Genomic DNA, 25,819 nt, shown 5'->3' on the forward strand with positions numbered 1-25,819 from the left:
GGACCCTGGGCGCTAACGCGGTTGAGTACGGTAGATAATACGTTAATACACATGTATGTGTGAAGTTTTAGTGCGATCTGCCCAGGTATGTCCAAAACACAAGTCAATGAAAATGACACAGTCCCCATCAAATTTTTGAAAGTTCTCTTTGTGCTCGTCCTATTAAAGCGGAGGGGGTGTCGCGTGCGTGTCATTGAAACTTGAGTTCCAAGTGGCGTATACAACAGATTGTTTATTTACATCAAAACTCGTGTTCCGTGTAGTAGTAGTATGGCCAAAAATAAAAACAGCCGTTATTTGGCCATCTTTGATCTGATTATGAAACACAATGATATGTATAATGTACATGTATGTGCCAAACACAAATAAAAATGGTACATAAATTGTGGAAATATAGTAGTACCGTTAAAATCCTATAATAAACCGCGGTTTATATTACAATGTATCAAATAAAAAATTGGGATCAACAGCTCAAGTTCAGGGTGTGGTTTATATTAGGGACATATTGCAATCACTAAATGGGCGTGGTCATTTTTTTCCCACATCACTCGCACAAAACATACAATACACCGTACAATCTTTTGAATATAAGCATAACTCCAATTTAGATGTCAGGGGAGAGTGATAAGCCTGACGTCACAAAAAAACTGTTCACATGAAAAACAAGCAGCCTATCGGCTGAGATAGCTCCGCTGTTAGCAATGCACATTTCAATTAAAGAACTGAAGACATCATTAGAAAAGGAACAATATGAATAGTATCAAAGCAATCGGACTTACAGTTTTTAACAAGAAGTCGAAAATATCACTTTTTACCAAAAATTACAAATTTATTTACCAAAATTAGAGAATTGAAAATATCATCACAAAATGAACAAATCTGAGAGAGGTCCACATGTAGTACCTATATATGTAATATCAAAACAATCGGACTTACACCAAGTATCAAAGCATTCAGGCTTGTAGTTTTTAAGAAGTCGAAAAAGTAAAACATTGACACGGACGACGGACAATCACTCATATGATAAGCTCCGCTCGACAAAGTCGACAGCGGAGCTAAAAATACTCTGTATATTTAATGTAATATGCATTTTTTTTTTATTTTCTTCGTAACGGAAAGTATATTCTGACAGGAGTTTCAAATAAAAACAAACATTAATGCATTGCTTAGTAGAAAATGATCATGGTACGACACTAATAAAGTACGATACCGTTGGTACGGTAACGCAATCCGGCCATGCTTCGACTCACAAGTGGATAACTTACTTGTTTTCGAACTGTTGAAATTATTTGATTATTATTCAGTAGTGATTATAACAACGCACGAAAATTATATTCGTTGAATTGTTATCAAATGCAAGTAAAATTCAACTTAGTTTCACCGTAAGCGAATTATTTCGGTCACATGTAAACGATCGATGCGACATCCGCCATGTAGTTTGAATGCACACAAGACATTACTTGACTGGGTAGGTCAAGTCGCTAATTAACCAATCAAAATGCTGGATGGTGCCCACATGTTCAAATTACCTTATTTCATTTAAATATGTTAATGACAGGTCACCAACTTCATGGTAAACGAAACCCAGAAACGATTTACCGATAATGTAGTGCGATCTTTTGGCTTTGATTTCCATGGGAAAACGACATGACTTTTTTATTAAATCAAGAAATTAGTTGTTTTTGAAAGATAAACTGAGCATGGAAAAAGAATTTAACAGTTTTTCGGTGAGAACAGCTCATTGTCGAAAACTTGCGACACACGGACGTATTCATAAGAAGTATTGACAAAAGTTGTCACAAGACAAAAGCAGTTTCACTGTGTGTTTGACATCCTAACACCACTGAACAATAAAGAAGTGTGAATATTTTTAGGCACGTTGTCGAAACAAATGAATAGGATTAGGAACAATGTACCAGCTCGTTGAAACAAAGTCGGCCACGGTCTTGTTGAATTGGGGGTGCGGTTAGTAATAGGTACTTTTCATGTTTTCAATTTTTGTTGTTTACTCTTTAACACTGAAGCCAAAATCGGGGGTGCGGTTACTAATAGGTATGCGGTTTATAATAGGATTTTAACGGTAAGGCCAAAAAGTCAGATGGCTGTCAATCAGCCATTTTTCACCAGATTTTGAAACAAATTGTCATGGACATGCATCCTAACATGTATAAAGTACATGTATGTGCCAAATTTGAATGAAAACTGACAGAGCACATCCAAGATACCGCATAAAAAAACAAAACAAGATGCCTGCCAGTCGACCATCTTTGATCCAATTGCGAAATAGATTGTCATGGACACGTATCCTAACATGTATAATCAATGTAATAAGTTTGAATGACAACTGACAAAGCAAAATACAACATTTTCAAAAAACAAGTGGCTGCCAGTCGGCCATTTTGAATCAAATCGCTAAACCACTGCACGTTCATATGTCCCAAATATGGTACTAGGCACATGCAAAGAATGAACGGAATCGGTCCACAGGATTCTGAAATATGATTCTGGACAGACTGACGCACGGACGGACGGACGGACGGACACATGGACAGACAGACTCAGGAAATTGCGGACAGTCTGGGACATGTATCGTAACATGTATGATCTATGTACTAAATTTGAATAAAAACTGACAAAGCATGTCCAAAATACGACATTTTCAAAAAACAAGATGGCTGCCAGTCGGCCATTTTGAATCGAATCGCTAAACCACTGCATGTGCATATGTCCCACATAAAGTACTAGGCACATGCAAAGAATGAATGGAATCGGTCCAAGGGATTCTGAGATATGACTCTGGACGGATGCACGGACGGAGACCGGCCGAATTATAAGTCTCCGTTTTCGGACTTCGTCCGAACAGGGACTAATAACTAGGACACACAGGTCAATCAATCAGTTCCAAAATGGAAATGCATAGGATCCAGGGTGCTGCCCAGCCTGATTTGAGTGCCAGTCGCTAATTAATATTCATGAGGTCATTCATAAGTTTTTGCATTGTGTTGTTGTGTGTTAAAACCAACAAAGACAATAGAATCATGGTCCAGTGGCCAACATCCTGTGTGCGCCAACTTTTTATCCTGGTCGGTAATTCTAAAATTCTAGTGACCGACACCGACCAGTGTGGACAGTTCCCTGGGGATCATATTAAAAAGTTTTGTTTATTGTATGTCTACTAAGTTTACAGTATACAAGTGTAGATGGAATAAGCAACAATGAACAAACCTTGTAATAAAGCTGTACATCTTTTATTTCTTGAGTAGTATAGTAGATAGTGAAGTCATGCTCTAAGTCGCACTCCAATGTGTTGTCAACTGGTTCAATCTGGAGGAAATGTCCACTTGGGGAAAACCATGGTCTAACAGAAAAACTTGTGGTTGGATCATATACTCCATAAACATTCTGATAGTTCCTCCAGTTATATGGAGTTGAAAAGCCAGGTGCTCGTGCCTAAAATAAATAACAAACAAGGAGATTGGTGATTGGTCTGTTTGCTGTTAGTATTGCATAGCCAAGTAGCTTTGATTGGCTCTTAATCTGAGTTTAATTGTACCATACTAGTCCAACAGCACAATCATGTCTAATCACTAGTCCAATCATGAAGTACATACAGTGATGTGTTCGCATCAATGCATAATAATAATTGTAGTATTTATAACATGCTTTAAATGAGAAATCATCTCAAAGTGCTACATTGAAAATACACATATTTAAAAGTATAAAATAGAAAGAAAGAAAACGAGCAATCTCATGGTTGAAATATCCTGTTGTTTCAGCAGAGTACAGTCTAGCAATAATCAGTGCATACATATTGTTACATAGACATAGTGAGAGAATAAAATCAAAGAAAGCTTAGAAAGAACTCCCGTGTGCTGAGAGTTTTGGAGACACATTAAAAATTAATTCAAAATTACTTATACTTGAGATATTGATGGAATAGCTGAAAACTAATTATGCAAATAAGGTAACTAATATGAACAGATTTAAGTGTAAAACTAATAAGGTCTGCACAATGTACCAAGTTTCATTGAAATGTGATTAGAACCAAAAAAATATTAGTTATTATGCTAATTAGAGAATTAATATGAACAGATTTTAACCCAAAATTAATCAGCTGTCTATTGTCCTAGAGCATTTATGGACCAAGTTTTATTCAAATGTGATGATCAATACTTGAGATATCAGTATTAATTAATTATGTTAATTAGGTGATTAAGAAGCATAAATATTTACCAAAAACTAATATGGTGCATAGTCTTAGGTTCATTGAAATGTGATGGGTACTCTTTAAAAGTTTCATTGAAATCCAATGAGTGGTTTTTAGACATCAGTGCAACAGCCATAGAACAGCAAAAAATTAACTAATTATGCAAATTAGGTAATTAATAGGCACAATTATTTATCCCAAATTTAATCAGGTCTCTGCATAGTCCTAGAATATCTATGTTGCAAGTCTCATTGAAATGTGATGATTAGTACTTGAGATATCAGGTGAAAAGCTGAAAATTAACTAATTATGCTAATAAGATGATTAATATGCACAAATATTTACCCAAAAACTAATTAGGTCTCTGCACAGTCCTCAAGTAACTATGTACCAAGTTTCATTGAAACATGATCATTACTACTCGAAATATCAAAAGCTGAAAATTAATTAATTATGCAAATTAGGTAATTAATATGTACTGATATTACCCTAAAAACTATCAGGTCTGTGCAGTGTCATATAACACCTATGTACCAAGTTTTATTCAAATGTTATGATTAGTACTTGAGATATCAGTGGAAAAGCCGAAAATTGATTAATCATTATGTAAATTAGGTAATTAATAATATTAACAGATTTTTACCCAAAACTAATCAAATCTGCGCATTAGTTCAGAGCATCCATGTGCCAAGTTTCATTGAAATCCAATGAGTGGTTCTTCAAAAATCAGTGGAACAGTCATAGAACAGCTTAAAATCAGTTAATTATCATGCAAATTAGGTAATTAATATTCATAGATTTTTACCAAAACCTAATCAACTCTGCGCATTATCCCAGAGCATCTATGTACCAAGTTTCACCAAAATTTGATTAGTGGTTCTTGAGATAACGGTGGAACAAAAAAAGTGACATACATACATACATACAGACATACGGACAAGGTAACTGCAAAGACTCCCTTTTGTGCTTCGCACACGGGAGTCAAAAACCTTGACTTTGTTTACATTCAACTTGTTTGTTTGAAACTCCAGCTATAGGATACGTTTGTAAATTTGTACAAAGAGTTCCCCTTATGCCACAAAATGATCTAATCCAGTAAAGATCCATCTAAGGTACATGTACATATATACCAAGTCCTAATAATCAAACTAGCAGTCATGTCAAATAGAAAATTTTACCAAAAATGAGAGAATATTCCCTTAAATTTCATAATTGAAGATATCGTCACAAAATATTCAAATTTAATAGAAGTCCACCAAAAGTATATACCAAGAATCAAAGCAATTAGAGTAGAAGTGAATTAATGGTATTCAATAAGAATGATGACTGACAATCACCTATTTCAACAGCTCCGCGAGTCTTTGATGACAGAGCAGCTAAAAATAATTTTATTATAAAATGTTGTAATAGACATCAGAGATAGGATATCCCTTGCCATTTTTTTTACAAGCACTGGTTGAATGTCTATATCTGCAACATTGTTACAGATATGGTAATTATGCATTTTTAATGAGGTCATATGACCATATATGGTTATTAAATATGTTGATTAGTGTATTCAACACTGAATGTTTCTATCTGCACTAGTGCTCCTGATATGACAGGCATACAGACGGTTTGATGGACGCACACTGGTAAGCACTATATCCTCCGCTGTCAACATGTTGGGGATGAAATAGAAGCAATTTACGTCCAGACTCAAATATCACATTTTGTAGAGGTTGGAAGAGAATTTCAAAAAGATGGAGCACAGACTTCATATTAAGCCCTGCTTAAATAATATTTATTTTTGCCAAAAGGCCGATGTAGACATACTTATGTTAGTTTTTGAGAACTTGGCGAGTAATTTTTCAAAACAGAAATATGCTTGTCCATGAATAGTTTTTTAAGTCATGCACATTATTTTGAAAATTATGTTCAACAGGTTTCTTTAGAATTTGATATGGCCTAATCTTTTCTTACTACTAATTTAGCATGGGTCAAAATTAATAATGCTAAAATTCTAAGATGCTAAAAATATCAAGCCTTTACTAACTGACATATGGGGTGGAGTCCTAATAATTTATGGAATGATGTGCCAAGAATGACAATTTTATTTCAAACAAGTCGTAATGTATCTTGTTAGGGTTTAAGATACATCATCAATTGGGACAGGCACTTTCATTCACCAACCTGCCATGTAGCCTGAATTTGTTCACTTGAAATTATAACATGCGAAATGCGACATCTTTCGCCCTTTAAATAAAGTAGGATCATCTTACCTCAATGTTCATCCTTGAAGTGTCAATTGCTAAATCTGGAATGCTGAATCTGATAACACCTTGAATGGAGGTGAAATTCTTATCCACAATATACCCATTATTTGTATCAATTTTCAGATTGACCAGTTTTCCATCTGCTGGTGAACCATCTGGATATTCAACTTTCACTTTTCCATAGAATGGAACACCTGGTTTAAAACTTTTTGGAGCTTTGATTATCAGCGCGAATGGATTGCGATGAATAGAAATGGTGTCATGAGTAGCATTCAGTGTAATATCAGTGTTTTCTTCAGTAAATGACGCTGTCACATTCAACTTTTTGCCCCAAATTGAGTAGTATGAAGACTTTAACTCAACAGAATCAGCCCTAATGGAGAAATCAGCACAGCCATCAGGACCAGTATCCTAGTAACACAATACAATTATAGTTTAAACAGCTATGAAATGGTTGTATATAATTGTCACGTTTATGGAAACATATCAACCATCTATTATTGCTTTGAAAGATGCACCAATTACAATTTTAAAACAATAAGGCATAAAACATGGTTGATGCTTCTCAATTGGAAAACCAGCACCTCACAATTTTTTTGAGGGCAATATGTAGCTGCATGTGCTCGCACTCGCTCACTCAGCATTCATGCTCAGCATACTGCAGAGCTACAAATACCTCAGAAAAGGCATAGATTCTAGGCATAAATTTCAAGTCTAGGATTTTTACTTACTTTTTTCTCAGTTTCAGCACATGGTCTATCAAGTCTATAATACGAGTATGACGGTGAGATACAGACTTTGGCATGTACACTACCATGTACAGGCTGACCATAAGTATATCTAAAATTGAAAATAACAAGACATGAATGTCACAGTCCCAGTTATTTAATTATAAAATACTAGTGTTAAAATAATACATGGAACATCTGCAAACAAATGAATTAATATGTACTCTACTTTCATTGACCTGGGTCCAAAATCTCAGATTACACAAGTGCAACCAAACTATGTCTCATACATCAGTATTCTCCACAAATAAAATTAAAAAGGGAGCTAATTTGCATATAATTAGCATACTAATCAAACATTTCAAAGGAAATTCTTAGCACTTTTATATTTACATCAATTAAATACTGTGTACAAGTACTATATTAATGTTCTTGAATTATTTTGATGAATAAGTTAAACCACTTGATGTGTAAAAAAAATATCAACTTTGACAAATGAAGAACATCAATTTTATTCTTTGTAAAAGTGTAATGGAACAAGTTGTGAAATTCTAGCCTTTCATTTATTTATTTTAAATTTCTTTCAAATATTTCCATTTTTATAGGTTTTATAAATGCACTGAGATATTGTAATAGTTGAAAAGTAATAATAAGAAAAATATTTTCACATAACAAAATTACCATTTAAAAGAAAAAGAAAAATCGAATCCAATGACTGTAAATAAATTAATCATTATGTTGATTGCATTGTGGGTACTGAGAACAAGTACTAGCTGAGTTGTTTCAGTGTTTACCGTACGTTTTGTTTTGGTGATTTATTTGATGATTCTTTTTACTTTTCGCCAATAAAAGGCAAGTAACGAGCAATTGGACCAATAAATTGTTGCTGGTTCTCCTGTTCTTAAGTATCTAAGCTAATTCAGGAATGATGAGAAAACTTGTTTTGACTATCCCATTGCATGATTAACGCAATGCTTGTGACAATCACTTCACACATCCATTCATTGTTTTTTGTTTATTTATTCAGCCAGTTTTTCCCCAGACATCAAATCCATTGTCCTAGTTGTCACCTATGACACTATCTGTCTCTTAGTTTTTTGTTTTATCGCCTGTCAATAAATAAGAGGTCTCTCAATAACGTCGTCGGGACATCTTCCGGGACTGTGAAACAGCCTGACACCGAAAACAAAGTAGGGTGCTGCAGATAAATAAAGGTGCGCTACAAATTGAAGAGGGGTGCAAATAAATTAAAGAGGGGTGCTTCGCCCCCCTTAAACCCCTCGTGAAGAACACTGAATACTCAACTAACAATACAATGTATTTGATCGGGCAGGAAATGTGAATGCAGGGCGCTTGTTGACCGATGCAGGGTGCACGACTTTCTATGCAGGGTGCTGCGCCCTGCTAAACCCCTCGTGGAGAACACTGTACATGCTCAAGAAACTGCATTCATAAATCTGAGTAACCTTGATGTACCTAGCCCCAACACCCCTCAACATACTGTGGAATACTTTATTTTCGCTGGAATTAATTTTCGCTGAAAAGGTATTTTGGGCGTTTTGCTTGTAATTTATTTTCACTGATTTTTGTTGAGATTAATGTAAAATATAGGAAAAAATGTATATTCGCTGGATTTTATTTTCACGGAATCATCCCTTCAGCGAAAATAGCGAAAATAAATTCCAAGCGAAAATAAAGTATTCTACAGTATTCCACTAGGATTGGTAATGGTACAACCCATCTGTCACTGATTCAGATCAAGGCCATGACATCACTAAAAACCTGAGAATTACAATCTAAGCTAATTATTTATTCAGACATGCTCAGTTGCTCGGTAAGTTTGGATAAAAATCTTGAAAAAGACCCACTTAGGATTTTCAGATCTGGAAAAAAATGACGTGCATACACGGCAGAGACTAGTTCATCAACCTGCCGATATCAGATATCTGCAGCAGAATTTCTGAGAAAATGTTGGAGACGAAAAGTGGAAAATGGACATTTACAAAACCTGTTTTATAAAAATCACATATTAAAGCAGACCAAGCCTATATGGTTAATCTACAGCAGCTTAGCAGCTTCCCTCTAAGTTTTCACAGAATGGTAAGCAGAGTGAAGAAGAAATGTGGTATATAATAGCTCCAACATTATGAAAAAATCACAGTTAAACTATACACAGCTTGCCTTGTATACGCAAGGGTGGGCATATCATAGCATAGTGTGGGGATACCATTAAATATGTGGCGCAGATCACAGCATAAAATCAAGAGACTACAAAGCGTAGGGAAGATCGCAGCATACGATCAGAAGATCGTAGCATAGGGTGGAGGAAGCTACATGACCATATATGGTCTTCAATCAATTTTTTAAATGTTTTCACCTCCAATAGGGTTCCAGATATATTCTATATCCAGACTACTAAATCCCACAGCAGCAATATGTGCCAGGGAATAATATGCATGTCATATTATATATATACATATACATTAAGTCTTACCTGCCACATATTTTAATATCAATAGTCTCGTCATTAATTACAACAAATGGTGGTGGCCTAATGTCTACTTCAAATTTAGGCAGAACTGAAAGACAAAATAACAGATTAGTAAGTAATATAACAACCCAAATTCAAACAAGTATGCATAAGCCACATAAAATTCAGACAAACTGAACACAGCAAAGATAATAAATAAGATTTAAACAAGCAGCCTGTCGGCTGAGATAGCTCCGCTATTAGCAAGGCACATTTCAATTAAAGAACTGAAGATATCAACAAGAATTCGAAAATATCACTTTTTACCAGAAATGACAAAAATTTGAGAATTAAAGATATCATCACAAAATGAACAAATCTGAAAGAGATTTACCTGAGGTACCTATATGTATGGTATCAAAGCAATCAGACTTGCGTTTTTTAACATTAAGTCGAAAATATCACTCTTTACCAAAAATGACAAAAATATTCACCAAAAATATTCACCAAAAATAGAGAATTTGAGATTTTGACATGAAATGAGCAAATCTGAGAAAGAACCATCCAAGGTACTTGCATATCAAATTTGAAAAGATTCTGACTTGCGGTTTCTTTGGAAAAAGAAGTTGAAATTGTAAAGTTGACAAGGACTGACGGACGACAAAGACGGCGGATGGACAATCAGTAAATATCACTTTTCACCAAAAATAACAAAAATATTCATCAAAATTAAATAATTTAAAGATATCATCACGAAATGAACAAATCTAAGAGAGGTCTACCCAAGGTACATATACACCCCGTATCAAATCATTCAGGCTTGTAGTTTTTAAGCTAAAGATGGATTTAGTTCTTTTGCCAAGAAGTGTATCATACAAGTATTGTTCTGAGGATTTGCCATATTGCTAGGAATAAACAGAAGGATCATACATGTGCAACACACAGAAGGTGTTGTGAAATTAGTATGGTGAAATTAGTATGGACTCCCTTAACTTTGTGAATTGGTCCTAAAGAACAGGTCTCAGAAACTTGATGTGGATTCTCTAACTTTGTGAATTGAGTTCTACGTTCTAAGGCCCAGGAAATTTGCATTATCTTCAAGTAGTTCCCCCTCCCCCCCCCCCCCCCCCCCCCGAGTCCAATCCCCTGGACATAGAAATAGCAACAATCACTATGCTCACTTCACCCTTTGAATATCATGACATCTAGATCATAAAACTTTTATCTTACCATATTCATCAACATCAAAATGTTGAATGATAATTGTTTCCTCCATATCACATTTAATTTTCCAAGTTCCCAAGATGGGTTCTTCAGACAGGGGCATTTCAAGTTCAACCAAGCCTTCATTTGTGCTCACATTTCGCCACTGAATCAACCTTACACCAGAAGGATTTTCAATCCACACAGTAGACAACTGTAAAGAAATGTAAATAATATGTGGACATGATTATAGAATCCTGCTGCAGACTTCCAAAAAATTCCAGATGTTTTATACTAACATCTGGAAAATGGAATGGAGCAGATGATATTGCCATCATGTAAAAATCAAAGAAAGTTTAGAAAGAACTTCAGCGTGCTGAGAGTATTGGAGACAATTTAACAGACCATCTATGTACCATGTTTTATTGAAATGCAATTAGAACCAAAAAATTATAAATTATTATGCTAATTATAGAAATAATAGATTTTAACCCAAAACTAATCAGGTTTGCACATTGTCCTAGAGCAACTACGTATCAAGTTTCATTGAAATTGAATAATTAGTACTGTAGATATTAGTGTAAAAGCATAAAATTGATTTAATTATGCAAATTAGGTAATTAATATGTACAGATTTTAACCCCAAATTAATCAGGTCTGTCTATTGTTCTAGAGCATTTATGTACCAAATGTTATTGAGATGTGATGATTAGTATTTGAGATATCAGTAAAGTTATATACTGCTACGAAATTTTCCTGACATTGAGGCAGTTTCATTCTTGTCTTAATTAAATCATCTAATGGCTAACAATCTGGATAATGACAATTTAATGTTTTACAACACTTGGTCTAGAACTCTGCATTTTGTACCAGAATAAAAGATGATTTTTAGATGTATAACCTATTCAAAACCAAAGTCACTCAATTTCTATTTACTCTCTGGCACTATACATTTTGCATTACAAATTCACATTCCATGAATTGTATACTATCAACTTTTGATTTAAGATTTCACTATAATACCTCAATATTTATTCAAAATGGCTGTCACGCACAGTTTAGTTCTATCACACTTTGCATGTGTAAACAAATCAAGCAGCTATATATACAGTAACAATAGCATTATTACAGCATGGGTTCTACTTGATAATCAGAAAAAGTTCGCCGGACAGTAAAACACTTCATATTTACGCCTTTGCTCGTATTGGGGAGTTAACTGCGCTTTTGTTTTCGGTACACAATAGCCCAAAAAATATCAACGTCAACAACAGTGATTCTCAGAATTAATTTTCCTACAATGCCACTTCATGTCAATTCATTTTTTAAACATGCTTTACATTAAGTTGTACATGCTATTTTTGCCAGTGTTCTTGCACACTACAGAATTGTCAGAAACATTTTATTTTGACATAACACTCCCATGACTTACAAGAAATGTTTTACTCACCATGTGTTTATATGGCTTGAATTCTGTTCCCTCAATGCTTAATATTCTAAATTTCACTGTAAAATAAGTAGAAAGTCATTGTAAATGATGACAAAGAAAGTAGCCATGATAACACACTGGATTTAACAATTCTTTACACATACATACATGTATACGTTTGGAAGGTGGTTGTGCTCTGATAACAGGTTTCCAATATTTGAACTAAGAGGCAAAAGCAGTACAGTCTATGCAACCATAACCTAACATTTAGCTAAGCTACGGTAGTTCAGTTTGCTTTCAAAACTGCCTAAATATGCTTCATATCAGTTACTTAAGTTGTAGTCTATTTACGTAATCATGCCGCAAAAATAAATCGTAAATGAAATTGAAAATCAGAAAATTAATGTTCAACATGATTTTCCACTGTGACTGGTTTATTAGAATTGGTAAAACATCACAAATTCAAGCAGTCTGTATGCTACCTTACCGATCAGACTATGACCAATGTTTGATTTGAAAACCAAAATCGTTTTGAGAAATATTGAAAATAAAACTTTCTATGAAAATACTAATGATTGAAACTAAACAATGAAATCAAAAACTTTCCATGTAAGGTCAAACAAATTTGATGTTGAAATGTTCAATTTGCTTTCCATCATGGCTGGTGACCTTTTGGCTCAAACTTATTCACAGAATGCAGCCTATCTGCCATTGGGGGGGGGGGGGTGCACTCCAATTATAATGCTATGTCGAGACAACTGAAATACTGCATTCTGGGTATATGCAACACACATGGCTGGCATGATTATTTACGATCGCCGCAACGTTCAGTTACCATTACGACCAGGGATATTTTATACAGTTCAGTTGTTATTGTGGTCAATTAACCAAGAAACCTCCATCACCTGTTTTGCCACTTTTTTTGCACAAGTATAATATTGATTTTACCCACAACTTGTGTTTTCATTCTAAATTATAAAACTAAAAATTGTACAGTGTATGAGTAGTTTACAAAAAATGTACAAACATTATGTATAATGCAAATTATATACTAATTATTATGCAAACAAGTCATCATTCTCGACAAAAATTTTGGGAAGAACACTGCTCATGCTGAACATTCAGCAGGAAGCGTTGATACAGCTCCTTGTGTTTAGCTGCATTTTCATGGCTATTTACCAAATTTGCTGAATTTTGGCTGGATGAAATTTTTTAATATAAAATATATAAATAAATAAATAAACAAGCAGCCTATTGGCTGAGATAGCTCCGCTGTTAGAAATGCACATTTCAATTAAAGAACTGAAGACATCATCAGAAAATGAACAATATGAATAGTATCAAAGCAATCGGACTTACAGTTTTTAACAAGAAGTCGAAAATATCACTTTTTACCAAAAATTACAAAAATATTCACCAAAATTAGAGAATTGAAGATATCATCACAAAATGAACAAATCTGAGAGAGGTCCACATGTAGTACCTATATATGTAATATCAAAGCATTTGCACTTGCGGTTTTTAACAAGAAGTCGAAAATATCAGTTTTTACCAAAAATGACAAAAATATTCACCAAAATTAAGAATTAAAGATATCATTACAAAATGAACAAATCTGAGAGAGGTCCACATGTAGTACCTATATATGTAATATCAAAGCAATTGCACTTGCGGTTTTTAACAAGAAGTCGAAAATATCAGTTTTTACCAAAAATGACAAAAATATTCACCAAAATTAGAGAATTAAAGATATCAACATGAAATGAACAAACCTAAGAGAGGTCTACCCAAGGTACATATACACCAAGTATCAAAGCATTTAGGCTTGTAGTTTTCAAGAAGAAGTCGAAAAAGTAAAACATTGACACGGACGACGACGGAGACGGACGACGAACAATCACTCATATGATAAGCTCCGCTCGACAAAGTCGACAGCGGATAGGCAATGTAAATAAACATTTAGTCCTGTTTATAGATTACATTGTAGATTGACAATCATTCCAGAACCAATACCAGCCACATCAAAATCAGGAAACGAAGAAGTGCACACATGGCCTGGCTTAGATGTGAATGTAAATTTTTACTTTAGCTGGATTCAGCATGTGATACTCCCAGAAGACTGTATTTTCTCTAACAGAAGCACATCATATAGAAGCATACATCAACCAAAAATTGCATTTAATAAATACTGTATGAATCATTGAAATGCGTCACTCATTTCTATAGACTTGCATATTAAAAATCTCTAATGAGTAAATATAACCTATTAACCAGAGGCTCAAACTTTGTCAACGATTGGGAAACTATACCAAATAGTGATTATTGTTGTTATAATAATAGGTAGAAAGACATATGCCGGTTTCTTTTTCTGGAATTTATACAATTGATCAATCTAATTTATCAATTAAGATTCAGGTCATTAAATTGTGTGTATCGCCTCTAGGAAGTTACAGCTCTAAGGAAATTAATGAATTACCCGTTTGTCCTGGTTTATAAATTGGTTTATCAGTCTGAATGAATGTCTGTGGCTTTGTAGACTTCAAACGTATACTTTTCTCTTCAGCAAATTGGAAATCTCCCTGTCCATTACCAACCACTTGCAGTTGTACAACATTGCGAGAACTCTCTGTGTAAGTATCACTTGGAACCTGGTAGAAACAGTTTAAAAATAGAAATATATTACATGTATTAACAAAATTTTCGAACTATTGAAAATAAATAAAAAGAAGTATTTGCTCTATTAGAAACAAGCAGCCTGTCGGCTGAGATAGCTCCGTTGTTAGCAATGTACATTTCAATTAAAGAACAGAAGATATCATTAGAAAATGAACAAGCAGCCTCTCGGCTGAGATAGCTCCGCTGTTAGCAATGCACATTTCATTTAAAGAACAGAAATATCATTAGAAAATGAACAAAATGCATAGTATCAATGCAATGGGACTTGCTGTTTTCAACAAGAATTCAAAAATATCATTTTTCACCATAAATGATTGTGGTTTTTAACAAGAAGAAAATATCACTTTTTACCAAAAATGACAAAAATATTCACCAAAATTAGAGAATTAAAGATATCATTACAAAATGAACAATTCTGAGAGAGGTCCACATGTAGTACCTATATATGTAATAATATAAAAACAATTTGACTTGCGGTTTTTAACAAGAAGTCAAAAATATCACTTTTTACCTAAGATGACAGAAATATTCACCAAAATTAAAGAATTAAAGATATCATTACAAAATGAACAAATCTAAGAGGTCCACATGTAGTACCTATATATGTAATATCAAAGCAATTGGACTTGTGGTTTTTAACAAGAAGTCGAAAATATCTTTTTTTACCAAAAATGACAAAAATATTCACCAAAATTAGAGAATTAAAGATATCATCACGAAATAAAATGAACAAATCTGAGAGAGGTCCACATGTAGTACCTATATATGTAATATCAAAGCAATTGGACTTGTCGTTTTTAACAAGAAGTCGAAAATATCACTTTTTACCAAAAATAACAAAAATATTCATCAAAATTAGAGAATTTGAGATTTTGACATGAAATGAACAAATATGTGAAAGAACCATCCAAGGTACTTGCATATCAAATTTGAAAAAATTCTGATCTGCGGTTTCAAAGAAGAAGTTGAAATTGTAAAGTTGACAACGGACTTTGTCGACAGCGGAGCTAAAAATGTTCTGTTTTCAGGTGATTTAGACATGGTTAAACAGATCACTGTCGCACAATTTTATATTCTGGGTCACATTCGGCAAAGCGCCCACCCCTTCAAAATGTCACTACTTTAAAACTTGGTCTTTGATCATTACTTAACGAATACTGGTAATCGTTTTTATATGATACAGCCTGGATATCAACTGCCGTAAATATGTTGTGAATGCGCAAGACCACGGTAACTGTGCACAACTATGCTTCAACAATAACATGTTAATAAAAGTAAAATGCAGCAAATATTTCATGCCATATTCAGTTTACCTATCAAAAATTATTAGTTACCAGTTTTTTGATACTCAATCTGTCACATGGTGAAATAAAATTGTCATTTTTGATCCTCTTCTTGATAGAACAGTGGTAGGAAATGATAGATGGGGATCATTTTGAATAAGGAAACAAGTCATAAATAATCTCCCTTCAACTTACAAATCATCATACATCATAAGTTTAAATAAAAGAAATAAATCCAACTAATGGGATTTCAGTACGTGCCAAATTTTGTAATCTTTTGTGTTTGCAGAAGGATTGCAGCATTCACATTAGTCAGACCCACTCATGCCCTTATTCGTCGATATGTTATTTGACTCAAACATGATGTTAATAATAATTTCTATATTAAAATTATATCCATTTAACGGGAAAAAACCGCATGTGCGGGCGCTGTTCAAAAAGACTGCAGTCGAAGATAGTCATTTCTGAATAGATCTTTGTTCTGATCACTTTCGGTGCTCGCGCATAGCATGGACCGGTGTTCTGAATGTATGACAATATCAATACGCTAGAGAGCCAAGGAATTGGAAGGAACCATACATTAAATGTCATTAGAGTCGTCTGTGAAAGAGAATTGGAAAATTTCCCTGAACTGATTGTCACAACGAACATCTTAGAATTGGATTGTTTTACCGACGAAAATGACCGTGTATCAACTGGCGTGTTTTTTCTGAACAACGCCTACACTCGGTGGTGACGCCATCATATTTGTTGACATCGTTAGGAAATATCGCCAGTCTGTTGGGCAGACTCGCTTCACAACTCAAAACTGCCTAGATATGCATCACTATATTGGTTAAAAAGTATTGCTAAACCACGGTTCTACATAACTAACTCTGAAAATATCTACAACATCTACATTATGATGGTAACGATCGAAACAGTAGCACGAGGTAATGTTTACATCGCCATATCTAAAGTGGTCTGACAATGACCTACACTGCCAGTATTAGCAACTTTACTGGCCGAAAGTTTTTTCTACCTCATGAATTATTCATGTATGTTAATCATACCGGAAAGGAACCAATCACGTCATGCGACACCTCCCTGATACATTTGCTATAATAGTATTTATATGAACATGAACGGCAAAGAAGATCAGAACAAGACATGAATGTCCCAGTCATTTAATTATAAAATACTTATGTGAAAATAATACATGGAACGTCTGCAAACAGGTGAATTAATATGTACTCTATGTGGGTACAACTTATCATAAAGTGATTTCCCTTAATCTAGTATTGTACTGACAACTGAAAACTTCATAAATCAGCGTAAACCTTGATGTATCTTTAATAACAACTTGACTTCTTTGTTAATTCAGGTCTTTGTATATTACCAGGACCTAGTATTACCACTATAATTCCCATCAAAATGTAGCCCCCCCCTCCCAAATCAACAGTTTCCACTGAAATTTGTAATGGTATGACCAATTTTTCCACGAGCCCTGAAAACTGAGCTACATAAATATGCTCTATTTGGATACTATTTTGTACCATCCTCTGTGCGAAGCAGCTTAACCAATGCGAAAGGCATTTAAAATTGATATTATCAGCTCTAGTGATGTCATTAAACCTGTCGAGACCAATATGAACTTACAATTTGTGACTTGCATAATTTTAATATAGTTTTATTTGTTCCAATGTTCGGAAAATATCCTAGCATGAATTTCATTAATCTTTGATGGAAAAATCATGTGCAAAACCAACCCCCAGTCTCTAACAAAAGTATAGTTGTAGTTTGTGGTAAATATTTCTTCCTCTTGATTGCCTTGCATGGATTTTAGCTGAGAATTATTTGCTAGGCTAGAGTTTCTATACTGGATAAGTATATACACCCATGTCAGGACCCTAAAACATTGCCAGAACCAATCACATATAATATGATTTTTATCAAGTTGCCATGACTGGGTTCAAAGATCATTTCTGTTCTAATTTATTTTCAGAACAATGGACAGACTGAGTGTCAACTCAGTGTCATTCAACAACAGTTTCCATCCATCTCCACAAAGATTTGAAGAAGGTTGAGAGATTTCTCTTCATGTTGAATGAAAATAGACATGTATAATTTGTCATTGTAGAAAAGTAAGAATATCTGTTTATTCATAATACTCACCGTAACACCAAAACATTCATCAGAAGTTGTCATAGTATGCTTGCTACTACTGATCAGAAATAAGTCATGAACAAACATGACATCAAGATCTACTGGGCCATCAACCTCTATTAATGTCACACATATTTTCTCTGTTGTTCCTGCTATCATCACTTTTGGTGCTGTTATTATGTATCCGCTAGAAGAAATAAGTTAACAAGATAAGAAAACTGGAGGAGCATTTTACAGAAGTTATATCAAATACATGGTCTCAAAATTCAAATAGGAACATTTTACAGTAGTCTTATTGCCAAACTTCATAATGCTAAAACCCAAGAGAGAGTTGGGACATTCCATGTCATGTCGAGCCCTGTTTGACCATGTTTGGATTACATATTTCTTTTTCAGATTTAAAGTGCCACACAAGCCCTGTATTTGGGAGTTTGCCTATATTATTCATACAACGCAATTTTGGCCCTGAAAAATTGTGAATAGCGTCACAGAAAAACAGACTTGGTTAGGTTTCCGATAATGATACAATCACAACCTGTATACTATTTATTCCAAAACGACTCAAGTAAAATACAGTGGTAAGAAAATGTCCGACTGGAACAGGAACGTGGTAAAAAACATAAATTGAACTGAATGCGAGCAGAAGTTAAACAAACACTGATTGGTCAATGCCGACCAAGTGCGGACGTAGATTGACCCTAATTAACATAATTTATGCATTTCAATTGGATATCGGCAATATCACTGTAACATTGAATATAACAATAATAACTCAGAAATTAATAACAATATTAATGTTCGCGTCAAAAATAGTGCACTCTCTGAAGTTCAAGTCCTGCAAATATGGTAAATTTTGAACAATTAAAAACATATGTTTTTAACAAAAACAAATTATGTATTTGCTCTATTACCGAACATGTAAAATCGGGAAAATTAGGGGGTGGGCTTATACTCGAGGACTACCTCAGAAAAGATAGTGCATATGCATAGTTGACAGAGCATATTTCAACATCGCAGTAATTCACTTCTACATTGCAGTAAAAATATGCAGAAAAATGCATGACGAAAATTGCTTGGTATTGAAAATTTGGGTAAAATGAAGATAATGATAAATATCTTGCCTTTGACTGTTTTCCCACAGACCCTAATTATTTTACAATGTAAATGCAAATCATATTCATGCTTGAACACATCTGTTTCTTTGATGTAAAAGTATTGTGGAAATCAATGATGAAGAAACTCATTTTGCAATTTTTTTTTCTCCAAACAGACTTAGTATTTCCTCTCATCTGGCATGGTGAATGAAAAGTGTAATTTGGATAATTTTTCACATGTTTGTAATATGCAAGTCTATGGGAGGAACCATACCTCTTTCAGTATAATAACTTTAATAAAATAATAAATTTAAGGACACCAAATGTGTCAGAAAATAACTAAAATACCATTACAAAGACAAAAGACCGACACAAGAAGAGCTAATGACCCAACAGCTAGTCATGTCATACGTCTTTTTGAGCTAAAATTATTGTTTTCTAAAGATGGCATTAAATGCCATTTTCAAAATCAAGCTATCATGCATTTTTCTCAAAAAATTTACTAAATGTTGCAAACCATGACATAAAATTGGTTTACTGTAATTGGATGTGAATGAAAGGACATTTAGGATCTGCAAAAATGGATGACCCCGACGACAAATGAACGTTAGCGTTACACGAGACACATATAATAGGACGGACGACGACGACGACGACAGACAGGACATTTTCTTTCAATCTTTCATGCTCACGTTATTTCATGTCAGGTGAAAACTAGTTCTTATTTGCATTACTAGTTTGTTATTCAATAATAATTGCTATTTGATTCATGAATAAAGATCACGGGTAGATTATGTATGCCCTTTGACTGTGACCTTCGTAAAGTTCGAGCAAATCGGGAAAAGACAAAACTATTTACTTGTCAATGTAATTTTTTTACATCTTCTGTTGAAAAAATGCGTAAACTTCAGTGGCGCACAGATAAACTTTGGATTCATGGACCGTGTTCTCCCACTGATATCACTCTGCCTGTACGACAAGCTGGGTCAGCTGTAGTTGATGTGACGGTTCTTATCATCATCAGTCGTCAAACCCCGGGATCGCCAATCAGTATGAAAAAAACGCTTTCAACTCACCTATCAGCATAACTGTGAACGACTAGCAGTAATGAGACCAGCAGTACCCGCATCCAGGCCATTGTATTTTTTTCAGTAAAACAGGTCATAAGAGCGAGCTTTAAACTTCAGTGCTCCTCACGCAGAGACACAACTTTATCTATTTTCATCAGACCACATTACGGCATTAAATGCAAATTACCGGTATCACTACGATACGAACTATTTGTTTGGCATGGACATACAGAAGTTTTGTTTTTTAGTATGTTTCCATTCAGAATACATTAGTAATCATTTTTCAATGAGGAAATCGTTTAAAATCCAATCAATTTAATAGATCAATAGTAAATTAGTAAACTGCCACCTGAACTGCGGATTGATATTGTTAGCAAAGAGCACTGAAGTAAACTTTTTTTTCTGTGAGCTGCGTGATGAGGATATCAGGCGATCGACACAAACAAGAGCCTCGAACCAACAATCGCAGTGGCCGGATGTGGACATTTAACCCGACGATTTCTAGGAATAGTCTGCTGATATTCAGCAGCTGAAATGAAAATACGATTTATGCTATTTCCTACGCGTTTGTGTATCAAAAGATTTCCCGTACTTTGTTTTCTTTTTCCTGTTTTCCAAATTTGTTTTCTTCTGTGTGGGGCACGCAATGTACTCTGTGAAGAACACAGTTCACAACAGATACATAGCATTGTTTAATACTTGTCCGATGCAATGCAATATTTTTTTCCCGCCAAAGTAATTCTCCCATCGTTATATATTTTCTTTTTAATTTTCATGCATTTTAGACCAAATGAACACAATATACCGCTGCTTACAATTTTTTTTAAGCAGAGGTGGTACGAGAAATCACAGCTAGTCTCGGACAACTTGTAGTTACAGTTGTCTGAACGCTAGTAAAGTTCATTACTCCTTCCATTACTAATGACCCTGAACACAGTCCCTCAAGAGCGGGATTGTGCCCTGAACAACGATTCGAGCGTCTTATACGTTGTTTACTCCAGCAACGATACGCCCACCAGAGACAACAAAAGAAATTCACATGACCTTGGACCTTACGTGTTTACTAACTTTCAGTATTTCCAGTATGAGGTATACCACTGTGGGTCACTATATACTCAGACCACTGTCTGAGATATATACTAGTACATCTATGAACGTTTTGCCCGTTGTAAACAAACTAAGGTTTCATAAAATGACAAAAATGTCGCCGGTCAAATTTGACCAATTATTAGTTGTCTATTAGTTGTCTGAGGTAAAGGCTGCAGGAAAAAAAGCAACATTTGACATGTTTACAAGAAACAAAAAGTACCATCTTGTGGTACGATGTGTATTGTCTTCGGGTCGCTAAAACTGTACTAATATGTCCACCCATGGTCCACCTATGTTGAGGGTGAATATTTGTATACACTCTGCCCAGTCCCACTCTGTCGACAGCGGAGCTAAAATATACTGATTTATCGACTTGGATTACGTAGCAAGATTATTGGAGGTTTCACGCGTTTTAGCCTAATATGTAGGCGTGAGTAGGCCCTCGTCGGCCGAACGGCATCAGACCTCACTAAGAGACGGATCAGTTATTATAGCCGGGACTGGACTGGCAAATTCCGGGGAGGGTGGCTCCTTATTTCTGAAGTATCAAGAGGGGGGTCAGTCTTTTTCAGACAGCATTTGAGGGGGGTCACCTTATTTATAAAAAAATTCAAATTATATATTAACATGCCATACTTTTTTCACAAAATTTTGCAAGTATAAACTGTTACTTTCTTTCCAGGCTGGTATTATCTGCATTGTTTTCTATAGCATTTCGAAATTATTACACTAGCAAATATCGGTAATTTTAATGATAATTTATTGCGGTGCACCACAGAAACAATTTATGGCGTATGACAGAAAATGATATAAAAACTAATATTGCAACAATTAATGCCAACACATGAAATGTGAAAAAACACAACACGCTCTGTTGCTGTAAGTCTGGAATGTGATTTGTAAATATAAACTGTAAACAGAAATAAACTAGTTATAAATTACAATAAATGTCAATGTAAATGTTGACAAATACAGTACATGACAACACCCCTGTAAAGTATGGGCGGTTATATATCAAATAATTTGTATTGACTACAGAACAATAAAATATAAAAAGTGCTTTATGTAAATGTGTAAATTATACCACAATAAATAAACTTTATTAGTAAGTGGAAATAAATAGGTTGACAGATTCTAAGCTATTGATTGTATGCAGTTTGCAATCACTGTCACATAACTAAAAGTATGGAGATTTACAGGAAACACAAGTATGATATAAAAAAAAATAGTAATATAGAATATATATAAAATATAACAATCTTTGGTTTATCTTATTCTCTATTAGCTCTGCTGTCGACAAAGTCGACACAGCAGAGCTCTTCATATTACTGATTGTCCGTTGTCGTCCGTCGTCGTCGTCCGTCGTCGTCAACTTTACAATTTCAATTTATTCTTCGAAACCGTAAGTTAGAATGTTTTCAATTTTGATATGCAAGTACCTTGGATGGTTCTTTCTCAGATTTATTCATTTTATGTCAAAATCTCAAATTCTCTATTTATTCTCTATGGATGAATATTTTTGTAATTTTTGGTAAAAAGTGATATTTTCGACTTCTTGTAAAAAACCGCATTTCCGATTGCTTTGATATTACATATATAGGTACTATATGTGAACCTCTCTCAGATTTGTTCATTTCGAGATAATACCTTCAATTCTCTAATTTTGATGAATAGTTTTGTAATTTTGGTAAAAAGTGATATTTTCGAATTCTTGTTAAAAACGACAAGTCCGATTGTTTTGATATTACATATATAGGTACTGGTATTATTATTATTATTATTATTATTATTATTATTATTATTATTATTATTATTATTATTATTATTATTATTATTATTATTATATTCTGTTGAATTCCAGTTGCCAGTGTTTACCAAGTTACGAATATTTGAAAAGTTGACCTAACCGAGTACTTGATATGCAAACACAGCATACCTGCTGATATTTACTGAAATTCCACTCAGAAATAAATTCATGGGTATTTTAGTATCATGAATTACAAGAAGACATGTCTTGTAAAAACAGTTGATTTGAAGATAAAAAGAATTACGTGACATTGTGTAAACTTATGCCTTGAATAGAGCCGCTATTTGCGACGAATCGGTTCCATGTGAGGTGGCTTTGTTTCTATAGCTACCAAATGTGTATAATGCTAGTGGTAGTTTCTTATGAAAAACAAATAATTTTGTGTATATTTGGTAAAAAATAATGTTTTCGACAATTCGCGAATTATGCATCAACATTTTACAAACTGATTCTCGTTTTAATTAATGTAGTAGGATAGTATTTCTGGGTCGTTTTTTGTTTGTGTTTTTTCCAAAAAAATGAAGAAAACAAATTTCAACTGAAATATCAATGAAAATTCATATTTTCCTTTCATAGCAACGTTTCAAATTATTCATTTATCGTTAATGTAAGTGACTGCGAGTGTTAAAATAAGAGATAACCACGCTTGAAAGTTTTTCACGGATGGGTTTGTCATCTTGTTCCATAACTAAAAAAAAACTACATCAACTCTATAACGTTTACGATACTTCATTTTGATAAGCAAAGTCCGTGTAATTTGTGCGTCATTAGCACGAAAAATACCATAGTGGACGGAGGAAGTTTGGTTGTACATGAATTTTAGTATGCCATTAAGCGTCTTGGATGTCTATGGATGTGATGATATCCAATGGTTTTAGATTCCGGCATATGCCAGTGGTGCAAGATTAGTTTCACTAGATTTAGGATTATGCGCAAAACAACCATTAGCTAATTGGATGCCGGGAACACAAGAGTACCAGAAATCTCTGATGCCATTGTATGGATGTATTACTCTATTTGAGGCTTTGGTACTTCGTCTAGAAAATATTCGTAACTTTACGTAAAGAATCATTTACTATACCTTAACAATATTCTCACTATAAAACTGTTGACGTATTTAGAAACAACGGCGTGGCTATTCTTTTCTTTATGATCGTGGTTCGACGCGAAATCAACACGTGAAAATTACCACGTGGTGATTTCGCGTCAACGCGGAAGATTCTAAAAAGTTAACTCGTTCTGAAGGAATTATCCGATTAAACAATAAAATTGCCATGACTGGGCCAGCTTACGTGCTTTGATACATTTCGTCTGCTCACCGTCCCTCAAGGTGTTGAGGGACGGTGGTCTGCTTTACTGCCATCGAGCACTCCTAATCCTGACTGGTTGAAAGTCTCAGAATTGTGTTGGTTGCTGGGTCAATCTATAAATACGGTGAGAATAACGTTTCTTGCAATTTTCTGTGTTTTATATGTGCTGTAACTTTCCCTGCTGCTCGATACAAGTGCCTATGGATTATGATGCAATAACTTGGGCAGAGAACACTACATCATATAATTGCGTATGATCAATTAAACTATCGGCTATTTACAGCACATTTATTCATTCTCGTTGATGTTACACTTGAATGCTTTATTAATTCACTGTTTTCTGTGTTTATGTCAGATTTGCTCTGTATGAATATTTACTGTAAGAATTTAGTGAATGTGAATTCACCCGCTTGAGGGCGCTATTTCCTAAGTCATGTAGTTTATTGTATGCTGTATTTTACTGTATGAATTGTTATGTACAGCAATTTGCTTATTGACTGTTTTTGTTTGTTTGCAGTCAATCGTTACTTGTCATGCGATATTGAGACTGGAATAAATTAGTTGCAAGTCATATTTGTGTATATTGATTTGTTTCATCCGTTGGCAAGGGACGCATTGATGAGAGACACTCAGCTGACCTTCTAGTAGCAGTGAACATTTTTATGGGTCACATTACACATATTGGACCCCAGTAATCTTGGAATTTGTTCATAATCGCTACAACATTCATTGACGTATTTGGTTGCTAGTCTCAAGATACGATGTCAGAGATATCAAGTACTGCTGACAATATGGAGAAAAGGTACACAACAGAAGTCACAGAAAATGTTGGGAATGCATCACAGATCTCAAACATGGGTGACAGAACAAGAAACCAAACTGAGAAAGGAAAGGCATACTTTACAGAGGTGAGGCAAAGAAAACGTAACGAGCTATGTAAGCAGTTAAATAGAAAGACAGATCAAGTCTTACAATTAATAACAGATGAAGCAGACTTGAACTTATTACGAAAGGCCTACACACACTGGATGGTGATATATGAGGACTTTTTAATTA

The 25,819-nt window shown here is 34.4% G+C and overlaps 1 protein-coding gene and 1 long non-coding RNA gene across 4 annotated transcripts in view; one reads left to right on the plus strand and one right to left on the minus strand.

Annotated features, from left to right (window-relative positions):
- The window catches only part of LOC102810261 (pregnancy zone protein-like), a 73,517-nt gene extending 52,772 nt beyond the window's left edge, over positions 1-20,745 (minus strand). For all 3 annotated transcript variants that reach the window (XM_085506939.1, XM_085506938.1, XM_085506940.1), the window contains exons 1-9: positions 20,564-20,745; positions 18,403-18,580; positions 14,766-14,937; positions 12,311-12,366; positions 10,891-11,077; positions 9,685-9,769; positions 7,194-7,302; positions 6,469-6,873; positions 3,226-3,450 (exon numbers count right to left, since the gene is read on the minus strand). In XM_085506939.1, the coding sequence (XP_085363065.1) occupies positions 3,226-3,450; positions 6,469-6,873; positions 7,194-7,302; positions 9,685-9,769; positions 10,891-11,077; positions 12,311-12,366; positions 14,766-14,937; positions 18,403-18,580; positions 20,564-20,652 (1,506 nt within the window). In that variant the 5' untranslated portion in view covers positions 20,653-20,745. The remainder of the gene's footprint in view (positions 1-3,225; positions 3,451-6,468; positions 6,874-7,193; positions 7,303-9,684; positions 9,770-10,890; positions 11,078-12,310; positions 12,367-14,765; positions 14,938-18,402; positions 18,581-20,563) is intronic.
- A 4,059-nt stretch (positions 20,746-24,804) lies between these two features.
- On the plus strand, positions 24,805-25,334 carry LOC146735019 (uncharacterized). The gene is made up of 2 exons (XR_014931307.1): positions 24,805-24,887; positions 25,281-25,334. It is a non-coding gene; the product is annotated as an uncharacterized LOC146735019 (long non-coding RNA).
- The last annotated feature ends 485 nt before the right edge of the window (positions 25,335-25,819 follow it).

This window comes from Saccoglossus kowalevskii, chromosome 13 (genome assembly GCF_978046115.1).
Source record: "Saccoglossus kowalevskii chromosome 13, keSacKowa6.1, whole genome shotgun sequence".
NCBI lineage: Eukaryota > Metazoa > Hemichordata > Enteropneusta > Harrimaniidae > Saccoglossus > Saccoglossus kowalevskii.